The sequence below is a fragment of the Bos javanicus genome, chromosome 6 (genome assembly GCF_032452875.1).
Source record: "Bos javanicus breed banteng chromosome 6, ARS-OSU_banteng_1.0, whole genome shotgun sequence".
Lineage (NCBI taxonomy): Eukaryota > Metazoa > Chordata > Mammalia > Artiodactyla > Bovidae > Bos > Bos javanicus.
Genome location: NC_083873.1, coordinates 105,045,830 through 105,062,738, shown reverse-complemented (window position 1 = coordinate 105,062,738; position 16,909 = coordinate 105,045,830). Strand labels below are relative to the sequence as shown.

Here is a 16,909-nt window from a genome sequence, read left to right as displayed (position 1 = left end):
AGGGGTGCCCAGCACATCCCTGGGGGTGCCCCCCGCGCAGTGGGGGTGCCTGGAAGGTGAAGGAAAGGGATGGGGGAGGGAGTCCGCCTGGTCTGTGAGTTCACTGCCAGGGCTCCCAGGGAGGATGAGCTGCCGAAAGCCCCAGGGACAGGTTCTACTTCTCTGAGAGGCTGGTGACAGTGCATGCGACTCCCCCTGGGCCTCAGCTTCCCTGGATGAAAAATGTAAACCCAGGGTGTGGAGCTAGAGGACAATTCAACCTCTGAGAAGCCCTTGATCCTAAGTTACATCGTCACTTGATCTGCAGTTCCTCCCCAGTCAGGACTGTGTTCTGAACTTGCTCCCCTCAAAAAACCACATTGGATGTTCTTAGAATGCGCTGCTCCCCACCCCTAGCCCCTTATGTGTGGGGGGTAAGCATGGGTGGGGTGGTGGGGACGGGGGTTGCAGAGGGGGGAGGATGGAGCATAGGGTGATGTGGAGGTGCTGCTGCTCCTCCTTCCCCCTCCCTCCCTGCAAAAAAAGAAAACCTTGGGGTGGGGGATGGAGGGCTCAGTGCATATTGTTTTAAGTCCCCTCTGCTAGATAGTGACAGGCCTTGTCCTCAGTATCTTTCTACTCTACTGTCCTTGATTTCAGGGTTGGACAGGTTTGAACATTTGAAAGCAGCCTGGGTTGTGCAAACCATAGGAATTTGGAGCTACAAGCATTTCTTGGAGACAATTCAGTGAGTGAAAGTTGCTCAGTCGTGTATGACTCTTTGCGACCCCGTAGACTATACAGTCCATGGAATTGTCCAGGCCAGAATACTGGAGTGGGTAGCCTTTCCTGTCTCCAGGGGATCTTGATCTCAGGGATCAAACCCAGGTCTCCCACATTGCAGGTGGATTCTTTACCAGCCTAGCCACCAGGGAAGCTCAACTGGAGGCTCAACCAGGGAAGGCTACTGGAGTGGGTAGCCTATCCCTTCTCCAGAGGATTTTCCCAACCCAAGAATCAAACTGGGGTCTCCTGCATTGTAAGCGGATTCTTTACCAACTGAGCTATCAGGGAAGCCCCCCCCCCAAAAAAAAAATCAACTTCTGCTGACTTTATGCCCATCAGTCACCCAAAATTGCAATTCTCTGATGGAAAATGCAAACATTTGCAGGACTCAAGTAGGAAGCATTTTAAAAATCGTATTTTCGGGACTTCCTTGGTGGTCCAGTGGTTAACACTCCATGCTCCCACTGCAGGGGGCATGGGTTCCACCCTTGGTTGGGGAATTAAGTTCCCTCATGCCACAAGATGTGGCCAAAAAATTAAAAAAAAATTTTTAATTAAAAAAATGCAGAATTAAAACAAAAACCAGAAAACTTCTTTTCTTATATCCCAAATCAGGATGAAAAAAAGAAACCTCTGTGATCACTCCCATCTTGTTAGATGAGGACACTGAGGATGGAGAGAATCACTCCCCGGAGCGCTGTGTCTTTCTTGCTCACAGCCCCCCATCCCTGCAGCCCTGCCAAGGTCAAGGACCTCAGAGCCAAAGTGAAGTGGATCTAAGAAACATTTGGGGAAGATCAGGAATTGTTGAATGATTCACTAAGGCTATACAGGCAACAACAACCAAACAACCCCCCAACTTTCCCTGGAGACCTCTAAAACCCCAAATACCATCAGTTCAGTTCAGTTCAGTTGCTCAGTTGTGTCTGACTCTTTTCGACCCCATGAATCGCAGCACGCCAGACCTCCCTGTACCATCACCAACTCCCGGAGTTCATTCAAACTCATGTCCATCGAGTCGGTGATGCCATCCAGCCATCTCAACTTCTGTTGTCCCCTTCTCCTCCTGCCCCCAATCCCTGCCAGCATCAGAGTCTTTTCCAATGAGTCAACTCTTCGCATGAGGAATACCATAGTTCTGTTTAAAATGTAAAAGGTAACCTAATGACTTGGAGCCCCTTTAATCCTGTTTATTTAGTTCCTCCAAGTACAGAGAAAGGAACAAAAGTATCGCTCATTCATTTTTTAACCATTCATAGAGTCCCTAGTGTGTGCCAAGGGCTGGGGACTACAAAGGTGAGTGAAACAGTAAAATCATAAAAATGACCGTATTTATGATTTTGTCTATACGTCATATATTTTAAAACAAGGTCTGGCATTTTCCAGAAATGAGCATTGGCAGCAGGGTTAACCCTAGGAAGCGGAATGTCTCAGTGATGCTACAGGCCAGCTTGCTTTCAGCTTGAATTAGACCGTGAATTTTCTCAAGACACACTTGAGCTTGGCTTTACAAACCTGACATTAGGATGTCTGGATCTACTGTGAATGTAAGATGAGTGGGTGCCTATTTCATTTAACATCTGACTCCTGTGCAGTTGCTGTGCGCCAGGCCTTGTTCTAGGCACGGGGGATGGAGAAATGAGAAATTGAGTCCTTTTGCAGGATTTGCTCCTATGCTGGGGACCATGCTGGTATGGGAAGCCAGCCCAGTGAGCCCAGGGCTTGCCCCACATTTGCCCAGAGCTCTGTGGCCTGGGACTAGGCATTTATTTCCCTGAGCCGCAAAGAGGCTCATCAGGACCCTGAAAGAGTCTTCTTAGTTATTCTGAGCCCTCATCCTACACCCATGACAAGCCTCGACCACCTCTGCCTGGCTCCAGCACACGCTACCGACAACAGAGACCACCTAATGAGAGGTCAACGCTGTAATAAGAGTCGAAGCAGGCACTGTGGGCTTTACAAATAATGGCTCATTTGACCCTCACGAGACAGTGATGGAGGGACTATTATTATCCTCCCCATGTATACAGGGGAAACTGAAGCACAGAGAAGTTAAGCACCTTGTTCAAAGTCACACAGCTAGAAATGGAAGAGACAGGACTGGAAATCAGGTTGGGTCAGCCTGCCTCCTGCTGTGGCAGTCTGGGCTCCAACAAAGTGGGACAAAAGAAGTTGCTGAGAGGCTAGAACCTGGGAACAGGGTCTCGAGTGTTGGGGAGCAGCAGCTGGCTGCCCTGCCCCGTGGAAGGTGGGTGGGGTGGCAGTTACTTCAGCCACCTGCAGTGATGGGTCTGTCCCCAGAAGGGAACATAAACCTAGAAACGTCCCTGAAAGAGTCATCTGCAAAAACCAAATCTTTGTCAAATATCCTGTGAGGCACCAGGAATTACAGACTGCTGGTGTGAGGATGAAACTGGGGTCCCAGGGAAGAACACGGTGTATTCCACACAGATTTCATTCTGTGTGGACTGTAAAAATACCTTAAATCCGTTTGCCCTAAAACCACCAACACAGCGTCACTGATCCCCAGTTCTGTGACTGTGGCCTCTTCAACTGACTCTCTAGTCCAGACCCTGCCCCTCCCAGAAAGCATCTGCGACCCTGAGTTCCCCAGTTCCCTGCACCCCTAAAGGCTTGAAGCTTATGGTGGGCTCCAGGGTGCTCTCCCCAAACACGTTCAAATCTAACTCTCGGAACCTGTGGATGTTACCGTATAGGGCAAATGATGTGATTGAGGATTTTGCAAGAACATTAATCTGGATCATCCCAGTGGCCCCGAAATCCAATGACAAGTGCCCTAGCAGGAGACACACACAGGAGAGGAAGGGGCGCGGCGACCATGGAGGCAGAGACTGGAGGGATGTGGCCACAGATCAAGAAACGGGGCCACCAGGAGCTGGCAGGGGCAGAAGAGATTCCCCCCACAACTTCTGCAGGGAAAGTGGCTGGCTGACACCTTGATGTCCGACCCTGGCATCCAGAGCTGTGAGACCAAACATTTCTGCTGTTTTGAGCCCCCCAGTTTGGGGTAATTTGTTACAGCAGCCCTGGGAACGGATGCCTGCACCTCCACCCCTACTTGTGAGGCCTTCCGCCTGCTCTGCCTCCCCTCCCACCCCCCTCCAGGATTTCAAATGTTGCCCAGAGTCTCTTGCACCCTCCCCCTGGCATAGGACATGGTCGCTTACTCCCGTGGGCGCTCTGCTTTGTCCGAAGGCTGTTCATTTCACTTCCCTCAGCTGCTGATGGGCGGGCTTTGTCTTGTGTGCTACCCTGCCCATGTGTGTGCCCTGCAGGGGTCTGGTATGGCCTGCTAGTGCTAAGTCGCTTCAGTTGTGTCCGACTCTTTGCAACCCCATGGACTGTAGCCTGCCAGGTTTCTCCATCCATGGAATTTTTTCAGGCAAGCACACTGGAGTGGGTTGCCATGCCCTCCTCCAGGGGGTCCTCCTCACCCAGGGATGGAACCTGCGTCTATTACGTCTGCAGCGTTGGCAGGTTCTTTACGACTAGGACCACCTGGGAAGCCCTGGGCACCCAACAAAAAACCCACAGAACCAAACTGCAGAGACCCAATGACCCGCACGGGGCCAAAATCCTTGACAAAACGAGAAAGCAAGCAAACGCACGGCAACTGTTCCCTGCTGTCTCTGGGACAACCATGAGTTCTTGTCTCTGTCCTTCACAGGTGACAGAGCCTTGAAGGGGCTTTTGTCACACGGGGTGCAGGAGGCCCACCCTGAAGCTCCCTGTGTGGGATTCTGACTGGTGTGTGTGTGTGTATGTGTGTGTGTTGGGGTCTGTAAAATGCTGGTACCTAAGATGGGGCAAAGCTTCCCTTGCTTAAGCCCACAAAGTTTCTCATGATCTGTAAGCTTAATCTGCACCTACACCAGGACCTGAGCAGATTCTGGCCACTCTTGCTCACCTGTTGCAGGAGGTAACAAAGTGTCAGGAAGGAGGCTGCCCCGGTTCCATGGAAGAACCTGGACCACACACAGACGCCTTATCGAAGTACCAGGCCTGCGTTCAAAGGCTCTTTGCCCAAAGGATGCTAAGGTCAGGCCCCCAAGGCCAGTGGCAGGGGCCAGCACCTGGGACCTGCCCCCTCCCCCGCCCCGCCCCAGGGTCTGCCCAGGGGTAGTGTGCGCCAGGAGCCTGGACCCTTTCAGGCTACACTGTGGTCAAAGGCCCACTTGGACCCTGGTGACGACTTGGAGCCATGTAAGAGGTACCTCACCTGCTGGTACCCTCCTGGTGATTCTGGAACCAAGGTGCCCATGGCCAGGTTCCTAGATTGAGCCGGTGGCTCAAGGCTTGGCAGGCAGTGGCTGCTCCTATTCTAGAGGTAGACTGGGGGCCAGGAGGTCTTGCGGGGCTGGTTTGCAGGCAGCTGATGGAAAACGCTGGGCTTCAGGGCACCAGTCAAGCAAAGCAGAAGCAGGCAAAGTGTGTTAAAGTAAGACTTTAGGGAACACCTACTCTGGGTCCTAGCAGGGCCCCAGCAGGACACAGGGGCCTGGGAAGAGCCCTTTTTTCCTTGAGCCCCCTTCCTTGGCTCCGGGTCCTGCTCCCACACCCCGGCAATTTCTCTCTGGGGAAGTCCTAAAGCCAGAGTTGGTTGGACGTCTGTAAAATGGGGGCCCTAATCTGGGCAGCTGCGACAGTGGCCCGCTGCGGAGGGGGTGGGCCAACGGATCGTGTTAGAAACCCCCTCTTTCTTTCCAGGACGATCCCTTTCTGCGCCCTGGAGGCCTGAGGCTGAGCTGCCTGAAGCGTCCCGAGCTTTCTCTTCGGATCGGGACCAGAGAAACCCTCCGACGCGGCACGCAGCGCGCTCTCTTTGCCCTGAATTTCCTTTCCTCCAGCTAACCTGGGCGTCCCCCCAAATCCGGGCCCCCCTCCCCGGCTCTGGAGAACGCCCCCCAAGCCTGCACCCCAAAAAAACTGCCCCCGCCCCGCACTCCAGCCTCGATTCCCATCCGTGCCTCCTTCCACCAGGGACACGCCCTCTCCCGCACCCAGCCACGCACGCTAACTGGACGCTCCCGTCTCTGCCGCCCTCTACCGCCTCCTGGAACCCTCCCTGTCGGACCCTTCCCCATTCTTCAGGACTCCCAGATCGACTGCAAGGTGGGGGTGGTGGGGGGAGCACCTTTTCCCCTACTTTTGGGGACTGCTCCATCCTTAGCATCGCCCCCCGCCCCTCTCTGGCTTTCAATTGCCTCGAGCCCGGGCCGCCGCCCCGGGATTGCGCAACCCGCACCTCTCTTGGCCGCCCGCCCCGCTCCCCATTCCCTGCTTCAGCCCTGTGGGCGCCCTCCCGCCGCTCGGAGCCTCCCATCCGGGGCGCGATCCCACCCCTCCCCTGTTCCCCCGCCCCCAGGTCCTGGCGATCGCGGGGTCCCCCGGGGAGCGCTCCCCGCTGCGCCCGGCCCGCGCTCCTTTGTGCGGCCGGTGCGCGCGCTGCGTCAAGGCTGCCGCCGCCACACGCACGCACTCACCGCGCTCAATTAACCCCCGGGAGCGGCAGGAAGGGAGGCGGCGAGCGGGAGGAGGGAGCCCAATCGCGCGGTGCCCCCGCCCCGGCCCCGCGCGGCGCCGCCTCCGCCATTGCTGCGAGCAGGAGCGGGCGACGCGGAGGCTCGGAGCGCGGCCGGAGCCCAGACCTGCCGGAGCCGGGCGTGGGGTGAGTGCCGGCCGGAGGGACCGCGGGGCGCCCGGGCTGGACACTCCCGCCCGGGAGCCGGGTCCAGGGCCGCGCATCACCCCTCGGTGGGAGGGCCGGGACTGGGGGTCCCCGGGCAGGTCTCCGGCGCAGCCGCGCCAGGACCGGGGACGCGTCTAGACCTCACGGGCAGGGGCGGCGCCCCCTCTCCGGCGGCTGTGCGCCCCTGTACTCGGCGCTTTTGTCCAGCGGGTGGGAGTCCGTAAATACACCGCGCCCGCCCCTCAGCCCTAGAGCCGCGACCTCTGCATCCTCACGACCCCTCCCCGGAGACCAGGCGGGGGGCCGGAGAGCTCGCCGACGCCCGGGACAGCGGGTGGGTCCGGCTCGCGGTGACTCCCGCCCGGCCCTCGCTCCGCAGGCTGGCAGCCTCGGGTCTCCCGGAACCATGGTGAAGTTGGGGAACAATTTCGCGGAGAAGGGCACCAAGCAGCCGCTGCTGGAGGATGGCTTCGACACCATCCCCCTGATGACGCCCCTCGATGTCAATCAGCTGCAGTTCCCGCCCCCGGATAAGGTGAGAGGCCCCCCCCACCCCGGCACCCCGCACGGCCGGGTGCGCACCCCCAAATCTCGGGTGGCGGCCGAAACAAAAGGATCGCGCCGCGTGTGTGCTGGGGACGGGCTTGGGCGGGGTGGAGGACGCGCCTCGAGGGACCACGTACCCGCGAGGGATTCTGGAGCGGGCGGTCTGCGCCCCCCATCACCCCACCCTCCGCGCCCCGCCTTGGATGACAGCTTCGTGCTGACCCAGGAACTGCGCGGTCCGGGAAAGATCCTTTCTTAATTTTCGTGGGACTCTGATCCGAGAAAGGTCCCTGACCCCTCCTCCGCCAGCCCCGCTCTGCGCCTGCCTGCCACGGGGTACCCGGGGCTCTGCTTTGGGGGTGAGCCCAGGAGCGGCTCGGCTGCCCCTCGCGCCTTCCGGGGTGGTGCAGTTTCCGATTTGCCCCTTTGCGGTGGGGAGACCCCTCTCCCTGGCCAGATGGACCCTCCCTTGGGGGCCTCCTCCTCTCCCCCCGCACAAACACACCGGTGGTAGCTGCGGCAGAATGCGCGCTCCTTCGCCGCCACCTTCCTCTCTTTGTTCCTTTTGTGAAAATCTCCAAATAAGCTGAACACTCGCGCTCCTCAGTGTTCGTGTAACTGGGGAGAGCCGTTCACCATCCTCTCCTGGAAGTGGGATTTTTGCGTGTGTGCTGAATTTAAAGAATCCCCTCTTTTCTTAAATACAGCTTGCAATCGAGTGCTTTCTGTCCCTTAAGATTAGTCTTTTCAAGAGTTAACGCTTAGAAAACGTTTAAAAGCCTAGACAACTGTATCGTGAAACGGAGACCTAAAATTGGGCACTCGCATCCTTTCTGCCCGCCTTGCTGCTCTTTAGAAGTCACCCCAGCCACCAGGAAGCGCTCTCTCTTCCCCGAAGTGTGCAGGCACTTCTTGTTTCATTGAACGCCTGGCAGGGCGGTTCTGACTCAGGACTTGGCCTTTTTTCCAGCCTGTTGGCGATGACGGGTGACGGGGCAGGGGTGGGGATGCGGGGAATATCCCTGCCATGGATCCATCCTCTCTGGAGGATTCCTTTATTCACATGGTGGGCCCTTTGATAGGCTTACTCAGCTCCTCCAGGTGATTCTCATCCTCCCAACTCTGTGTTTGGGTAGGTAGGCAGGGGGGCAGAGGCTGGAGGGAGGCTGAAACAAGTGTTTCATTTCAAGGAAAAGGATCAGCTGATCTCGCCTGTGCGCCTAGGGCATGTGGGACCACTCTGGGGCATTGATGGTCCAAAAGAGGCTTTGAGGGAGGGGCAGGGCTGTCTGAGGCCTTGGCTCCCACCTCCCTTTTGCCGTGTATGTTTCAGGCTTGCCGGGTTAGCACAGCCTGGCACCACCATCCCCACCTTCCCCTCCTGCCTCAGCCCAGGAGCCATGGCAGCCTGTGCCAGGAACGCTGCATGCCCAGGCAGCACTGCTGTCAGGTCCTTCCCTCCACTCAGCCTCCTCTTGCGTCCTAAGTCTGTTCCATTTTGGAAACGTCTGGCACACGGTTGGCTTATAGCAGGGAGGAGGTTTCAGGGAGGTATGAAGTCTTGACCAACCAATTGGGCCGTCCAGGAGCAGCCTTGTTGTTGAGTCACTCAGTTGTGTCCGACTCTTTGTGACCCCTTGGACCGCAGCATGCCAGGCTTCCCTGTCCTTCACTATCTCCCGGAGTTTGCTCAAACTCATGTCCATCAAGTCAGGGATGGCATCCAACCATCTCATCCTCTGCCACCCCTTTCTCCTCGTGCCCTCAATCTTTCCTAACGTCAGGGTCTTTTCCAGTGAGTCGGCTCTTTGCATCAGGTGGCCAAAGTATTGGAGTAACCTAGGCTGCTCTGAAAGGTGATGAATCTCCCATCCCTGTGATGCTCCCAGCTGGGGATTCTAGCAGGAAGTGATGGTTGGGCCAGAAGATTTCTAAGGTCACAGATGAAGAAACCGAGTCTCCGGGAGTTTACAGGACATGCCCAAGGTCACTCAACTGATGGCCACCACCCTCCAGGATGTGAAGCTCCATCAAGACCTCTTGCTCTGCCCTCTTGGAGCCAGACTGTGCTCACATAGGATGTCTCTTAACCCAAGCAGTGGTACCGTGTTGCTCCCAGCCCAGGTTCAGGGAGGTGATGTCACCTGTCCCAGAGGACACGTGTCTGGGGGCAGATAGTGCAGATAGGGTTGTCAATGGGCTGTGTGCTGCGTTCCGAGGTTCTGGAGGTGCGACAGTGCGGGTAGTCACAGAGCTGGCAGCCGCTCTGTGACTACCCGCTACACAGTCTCCGCTGACGTGTGTTGAATGCTTATTACGCGCCAAGCCCTTGTCTGCGTGGTTTACAGCTTTCACTTCCTTTCGTGTTGCTGACGTTAGACAGTAACCACCACTGTTGCCCCATTTTACAGATGTGGAAATGGAGGCACAGAGAGTAAGGAACTTGCCTGAGGTCAGCCTTGTAGTGGCAGAGGCAGACTGAATCTGGGCTGATGGGCTACTGAGCGGGTTCCCACCGGGCTGAGGGTCCCAGGGATTCCCTGCTCCTCGCAGTAACCCAACCAGCTGGGCCTTGTTCCCATTTCACAGGCCAGGACACTGAGGTTCCAAGTGGCCAAGGGTGTGCTTAGAGTCACGCAGCTAGTCAGGTACAGTTGGGGTTCGAGGATGGCAGGGTTAAGCCCTAGTGCTGCCCTAGAGACGGTGCCCCTGGACTGGGCACACAGGCTGTCAGGCTGGGCAGAGGAGAGCTGCATGCAACCGGAGGGAGGGAGGAGGGGGCCAAGGGTGTGCTTACAAGTGATACGGCCCTTGGATCAGTTTTTCAGTGTCACGAGGTATGAGCCAATTTCTCCCTGAGGCTGGGTGCACTGTCACAGCTCAGTGTGGGATCCCTGCAATCTCCTGAGTCCTTGTTCTGCCCTGGGTCCCAGCATCATGCAAGGCGGTATGTCCCACCCAGTGAAGGGCGCTGCCACCTGGGTGAGGAAGCAGGTTGGCAGCGGGGGGCTGGTCCTCTCCAGTCCAACAGCCACTTCCTGGCTCCTGCTTTGGGGTGGGGGTGGGCGTTTGGGGATTAGAGACATGTAGCCCCTGGGTACCTCGCCGCCTCGTCAAGTCGGGACAGAGAAGGAAACAATCTCAGAAACAGGGTATGAGGAGGGCAGTAAATGATGCAGAGAGGTTGAGGGTGGAGGCTGCAAGATTGGGTTAGGGTTCATCTGAAGCTGGTGGTGATGATGGGAACAGATTTACCCTGGAACAAAGGCAGAATAGGTTTCCTGGTTGGAAAAACATCTCCTGCTTCACAGTAGAGAGTGGAAGGGTAACAAGCAAGGAGACCATTTAAGTGGTAAAGAACCTGCTGGCCAATACAGGAGGGGTAAGAGACATGGGTTCGATCCCTGGATTGGGAAGATCCCCTGGAGTAGGAAGTGGTCAACCCACTCCAGTATTCTTGCCTGGAGAATCCCATGGACAGAGGAGCCTGGCGGGCTACAGTCCATGGGGTCACAAAGAGTCAAACACAGCTGAAGCGACTGAGCACGCAGAGACAGGGAAGAGAGGAGGATGGTGGGGGTGAGACAGACTCCCCAAAAGTGATTTGCTTGAAGGCTGGTTTCCTGTTCCTTCCTAATCCTGGAGGGAAATAGTGCACTTGAATCTTCTTATTTTACCCCTGGCAGCATATAAAAAATAAATGTATCCTTCCTTCCCACTACCCAGACCATGAAGCTCTGGGCAGTGATCAATTCAGTCTCTCAGTCGTGTCTGACTCTGCGACCCCGTGGACTGCAGCACGCCAGGCTTCCCTGTCCATCACTAACTCCCGGAGCTTGCTCAACCCATGCCCATCGAGTCGGTGATACCATCCAACCATCTCATCTTCTGTCGTCCCCTTCCTCTCCTGCCTTCAGTTTTTCCCAGCACCAGGGTCTTTCTCAATGAGTCAGTTCTTCTCATCAGGTCGCCAAAGTATTGGAGTTTCAGCTTCAGCATCAGTCCTTCCAATGAATATTCAGGACTGATTTCCTTTAGGATGGACTGGTTGGATCTCCTTGCAGTCCAAGAGATTCTCAAGAGTCTTCTCCAACACCACAGTGAAGGGAGTTCACTGTGAAGGGAGCACCAGATAAGGCGGCGGGAGCCCCAGGTGCTGGGGGAGCACTGCATCAGGAGTCTGGGGCCCTGCTGACCCCTAATAGGCCTGCTGCCTATTAGCTTCGTGGCCTTGGCTTCGGAGCTTAACTTCTCTGCCTCTCTGTTGTCATACTTCCCTCCTGGTGCTGCTTTCAGGATTACCAATGGGTAATTTCTCTGCTAGTCTTGGCACAGAGGAGAGTTGTAATAAGTGGTGACTGTACTCATTCTTTTTGTGAAATACTTCCTGGCAAAATGGTGACTTTGAACACTAGAGTCCCCCCTACAACCTGTCCTCTTTGGACAGGTGTGTTGGAATGCATGTGGCCATACTCCTAACTGTTTTCTTCTGTTTCCTGAACAAGGTGGTTGTGAAAACTAAGACTGAATATGAACCTGACCGCAAGAAAGGCAAAGTGCGTCCTCCCAAGATAGCGGAGTTCACAGTCAGCATCACTGAGGGCGTCACCGAGAGGTTCAAGGTGAGTGGCCCTGGAGACAGGTGAGATGCTGCTTTTGCCCCAGGACAGGTCCACTGGGCTCCAGAGATGACCTGTGGAATGATGGGAACAGAATGAGACGCTAATATGGGCTGACCCCAGATATGCAAAATTGACCTTGTGGTTTTTAAAATTTCTTCTTTCTTTTTTTATTTTCAGAAAATGATCAGTATTACCAAGTTTTAATAATAGGGACAACCCACTCCTCTACTTTCTTTTAGACAGAGGTATATATGGCTTCCTGGGTAGCTCAAACAGTAAAGAATCTGCCTGCTATGCGAGAGGCCTGGTTTTGACCTGTGAGTCTGTAAGATCCCCTGGAGAAGGGAGTGGCAACCCACTCCAGTATTCTTGCCTGGAGAATTCCATGGAAAGAGAAGCCTGGCGGTCTACAGTCCATGGGGTCACAAAGAATTGGACATGACTGAGCAGCTAACACTTTATAAACAGTAAAATCTTTACCTTAAGTGCAGAAGAGGGGCAAACAATAACAAAAAGGCAACCATTGCCCTTAGTTGGTGCAAGACCCAGTCTGAGCCATATGAGCATCCCTCTCCAGGGGGTCAGTACTCTCCATGTAACCTGTTTTGCAGATGGGGAAGTTGAGGCACAGGGCGGTCACAGCTGTCCCTTGCAGGGCCAGGAGTCAGAGGTGGTCCACTCTGGAGCCCTTGTGTTCACACTTCACCTATCACCACCCTTGACGGGATGCGGAGGTGTGGGGCCTGGCCGGCTCTGTACACAGGTTGCCGGACGTGCTCACTTTGGGGAAAGAAGCTGCTCCAGACCATTCTTTAGGGAGAGACAGCTACTGAAAGGGTCAGGGTTCCAGCCAAGCCTGGGGACAAAGCCTTCTCCACTGAGTCTGTGTGGCCTCTGAGGGTGGAAGCAGCTGTGATAGTTGAGGAACAAGTTAGGATGTTGATACTCTGGAAACTTTGTTTCTTTGGCAAACATGAAAGATAGTAAAATGGAGGCCCTCACCTAGATTCAAAGGAATGATTTAGGAGACATAAGTCACCCAGGCCCTGAAGGGTGGCCTTGACTGGACACCCTGGTTGTCACCCACATGGATGCTGGGTGCATAGACACCTGCCCACCCCATGCGCTGCAGTTTCCAAAGCCCCTTTGCATATTGCATCCTGTTCTCTCTCTGTGTCCACCCTGCAAACTGGTTAAGAGATGAAAGTCAGCCCCAAAGGAGTGAGTGGCTTTGTGGGGTGATTGGGTATGCCAGGACATAATCTGGCTTTAAGTCCTTCTTCCCCTCCCTTGGTGCTGCCTTCCTGGGCTGGAGGAAGACCATCCAGGGGCTTGCCTGAAAACCAAACAGCAGGTGCCATCAGAGTCGCTGTGTCTTTTGTGTCTGTAGGGGTGTTTACTGGTGTCAGCTCATCTAATCCTCCTATCAACCTTCCTGGAGAAGCAAGTGCTATTGTGCAACTCATTTTACAGATGGAGAAGTTGAGGCACAGACAGGCCTGCATCTGTGGTTTCTGCTGGTGTCCAGGAGGGTGTACAGGTGGAGATGCTCTTCTGGCAGTTCCTGGCTTGGTGGCTCATCTGTGTTGCGAGGTTCATGGGGGACCAGGTCAGACTGACCTAAGGTCACCATCTGTCTCCTGCTCTGGCCAGCTGCTTGGCATGTGCCTCTTCTGGGCCCACTTGCTCATCCCGTCCTGTCCACACCTGGGGCTCAGCCCCTGGCTGAGGCAGAGGTGACCTCATTTTCAAGGTCATGATAACCATCACCATCTGGATCTCTGAGCATGGCTGGGTTTGTTATCCCTGCTTTGAACCCTGCCTCTCTGGCCCTGGCATTTTGTGTCCCTACAAGGCAGTACACTTTGTGGCCCTTGAATGGCTATCCCTTCATCTGTGAGTTGCCTGTAGGCTCTGACCCCACCTCTGGGGTCCTTTGCTTGTGCTTTTTGCTCACCTGATGCAGGTCCCCAGGTCCCTTATTTAAGACGTGGATGACGCACCAGAGCCTCCAGGGCTCTCAGCCACAGCTGGGCCTTTGTGTGGTTACCAGGCTCCGGTTGTCAAGAACCTGGGCCCAGAAGATCAGTGCTATCCCAGGGGGTGGGCTGTGGCGGCAGAGGTCCTGCCTTCTCTGCTCCCACCTCCCAGGGATGTCTAAGAGGTGTTGTCCACAGTTGGCACTCAGCGGATTTTTTTGCACTGCAGTGGCCTGTTTCCCAGGTCTATGTGTAAACCAGGCATGTCTGTACACTTTTTTTGTGTGGCCTCCCTGTGATTTGTGGCCTCCCTGTGATTCAGGGCCATCCTGAAGGGAGTATCATAGCCCCTTTTGCAGCTGAGGCCGTTGAGTCCCAGAAGGTCACCGGGGGGGCTGGGGTCCTCCCCACGACTCTCTGCCTCTGAGTCCAATGCCCTTCCATCACCCCTCCTGCCACGCGCAGCGCTCCGTGGGCCCTGCTTCCAATTTCTAGGCCCGGTTCCCCTTCTGTCACCTTCCAGTACTAGCTCAGATATCACCTCTGCCGAGAAGCCTCCCAGGATTAACCTTACCCTCCTGGTGGTTCCACTGCCCTTTTTAACAAGGCAATGACGGCCTCTCACAGTAATGGAGTGCTCCCAGGAGCCAGACTCTGGGTCAGGCTCGTTATGTTTATGATCTCATTTTATACTCAGAAACCTCAGGGGACAGGCACTGTTATTATCTGCGTTTTGCAGTTGAGGGGGAATTGAGGTGGAAATCTTGACCCTGAGCAGCCTGCCCTTGGCAATAACACCTGAGGTCCAGGCGGCTTCTCCTGCAGGACACATTGCACAGGATGCTCTGAGCCCAGGGGACCCATTGCTGCTGGACTGACTTGCTTCTAAGAAGCCTTTTCCTTTGTTGATTCAAAACCCTTCCCAGTGCCTGCCGCCCTGTGGCCTCTGTCTGAACACCAGTCACCCTCCTTTCCAGCAGCCTTCGGATATGGGGGTGCCCATGTACCTTGAGTCCTCCCCATGTGAGCCTCGAATTTCAGCTTTTTATGTTGCGGTGCCCTTCCCTGGCCCATGCTTCTCTTCGGGTGTGAGGCCTATGATCTCATGCCCCAGTGAGTGGGGTGAGTCTGTCTAGTGGGATGACCCTGCTAATAAGCAAAGGCCCCTTGACCTGAGTTGGTGACCTGGGGAAGGCAGCCGGAGTTTAGTGCCCCCGAGCCACCGTCAGGCAGAGTGAAGGTGCGGGGCTCTGGGTGCAGACAGAACTTCCCAGCCCCTCTGTGTCAGGCAGGAGAGGAGCTCCCCGATGCCTTCCGTCTGGTGCTGGACACACAGGGTGACAGCTCCGTAAGTTGGGGTGACAGACCAGGCTGCCAGCCCCGAGTGATGGAGACTTGGCGAAATTTCCAGGGACCCTGGCTTGTTGGGTACGTTTGATGGTAGCTCCCGAGGAAGCTCCTCTCTGGGCCAGGTGGGGGTGTGAGTCTTTATAGGTGGTCGGGTGGGGGTGTGAGTCCTTATAGGTGGTCATGCAGTCAGCAGGTGACACGCCCAGGGTCCCACAGTCAGTGTGAAGCCACCTGGCCAGCTTGACCCGGAGGCCTGTGGTCCCAACTCGCTCAGCTGAATGACCTGTATCCTGCACACTTCCTGCTTTTGTTCCCAAACAGGTTCCCTGCCTGCCTGCCCTGGGGCTCTGGGTGTGGAGTGTAGCCTCCAGGTGTGGCCTGGGGCCACCTCTGTTGGAATCACCTGAGGTTTGATTGTAGCAGTGGGACCTCGGACCCTAGGGTATTGTAACAACCTCTCCAGATGATTCTTTTGGGTTTGTGACCTTTTGTGGGTGGGGCTGCGTTCTAGCACGTGGGCAGGGCAGGCTCAGAAAAGCCTGTGCCTTTTGAAGACGCTGAGGGTTTTAGCCCTTCTAGAATGTTCTCTTGGCTTTTTCCTGCCCACTTATGTTTCTTGCATCTCTGAATGCACGCAGACAGTGAGGCGTGCTTCTCTGGTGGGTGGTGTCAGCTGGCTGAGGGCGGGGGGCTCTCTTTTGGAAAACTGGGGTGCATGTGGGCAGCAGAGAGGAGGACCTGCACGCACCCCCCCCAACCTTGAGGGTCAGTCACAGCTCTCCTGGGACAGAACATCTTCCTCATCCTGCCGGTGACCGGGCAGCTTCCATGTGGCTCCCCAGCCCAGCCGTCTCTTCATTCTTTCCGGCCCCGTGTGTGAAGGGCCAGAATGAAACCATGCCTTTCAGCTGTTGGAGCAACAAGTAAATAACATGGCCCCCTTTTGTCTGTAACTTGTGTAGTTCAGGAGCGGGAGGCCGCTGCTCTGAGCCTCATCTTTATATACCTTTGGATGGCATCCTCGAGACGAGATGTCTTTTTGGATGTTGCTTTATGATTATCACCCGGGGATTAATCTCTTGGCTACGAGGTTGCTAGGCTGGTTGCTAGGTAACCGCTGGCTGGGGAGAGGGTTTTCTGAGGCTCCTTCATATGGGATTGCTGGATGAGCCACCCAGCGGTGGCCCAAAGTCTAGGCTTCCAAAGAGGTTGGTGTCAACAAGGAAAGCGGTCGCTTAGTTAATTGGAGGTGTGTTTGTGCCGAGAATAAACATGGGCCTAAGATGTTTCTCAAATGAACTAAACCTAAACACTGTTTTAATTGCGTGGTCCTGCTCACCCATGCAGAGCAGCATGTCATGGTGTTGTGTGGGATTCTGGAGAGCGGAGGGGCCATAAGGAGGCAGATTAAAGGAAGATTTCTGCTTGCGACTGCTGTGATGGAGGGCTGTTGACACCTCTGACATCCACGCGTGTTCTCCTCGTGAGTTCAGGGTTCGGGTGAACAGGCTGCAGTCCCAGCCCCTGCTGCCACGTTGCCTTTGGGCCTTTAAGAGATTCCAAGGTCAGCCTCGCCCAGATGGCGCAGGGCTGGGAGAACGTCCTGGGAGGAGAGACTGGATTTGTTTGCATGGGCCCTGTGTGCTGCACTGGGGGGTCCCTTTGCCTTCTGTCCACAAATGAATCTGTTGGTAGGGACTTCCCTCGTGGTCCAGCAGTTAAGACTGTGCACTCCCAAATGCAGGGGGCAATGGGGGGGTGTTGTGTGTGAGCAGTTAGATCCCTGGTTTGGGAAATAAGATCCTGCATGCCACACAGTGTGGCCAAAACAAGAGAACCAACCAAATGAATCTGTAGGTGGTTTGTATCTTTTCTCACATCCTTAATGACCTTGAGCTTCCTGTGCCGTCAGTCAGTCTGTTTTTCCACCCTCTCCA

At 55.4% G+C, this 16,909-nt stretch overlaps 1 protein-coding gene across 3 annotated transcripts in view; it reads left to right on the top strand.

Moving 5' to 3' along the window:
• Window positions 1–5,816: 5,816 nt before the first annotated feature.
• The window catches only part of NSG1 (neuronal vesicle trafficking associated 1), a 52,505-nt gene continuing 41,412 nt past the window's right edge, over window positions 5,817–16,909 (top strand). Inside the window, exons 1-3 of one of the 3 annotated variants that reach the window (XM_061420799.1) lie at window positions 5,817–5,898; window positions 6,855–7,010; window positions 11,527–11,643. In XM_061420799.1, the coding sequence (XP_061276783.1) occupies window positions 6,882–7,010; window positions 11,527–11,643 (246 nt within the window). In that variant the 5' untranslated portion in view covers window positions 5,817–5,898; window positions 6,855–6,881. Of the gene's footprint in view, window positions 5,899–6,301; window positions 6,455–6,854; window positions 7,011–11,526; window positions 11,644–16,909 lie in introns of those variants that run through there. The other 2 variants (XM_061420798.1, XM_061420800.1) reach the window with 2 other exon arrangements.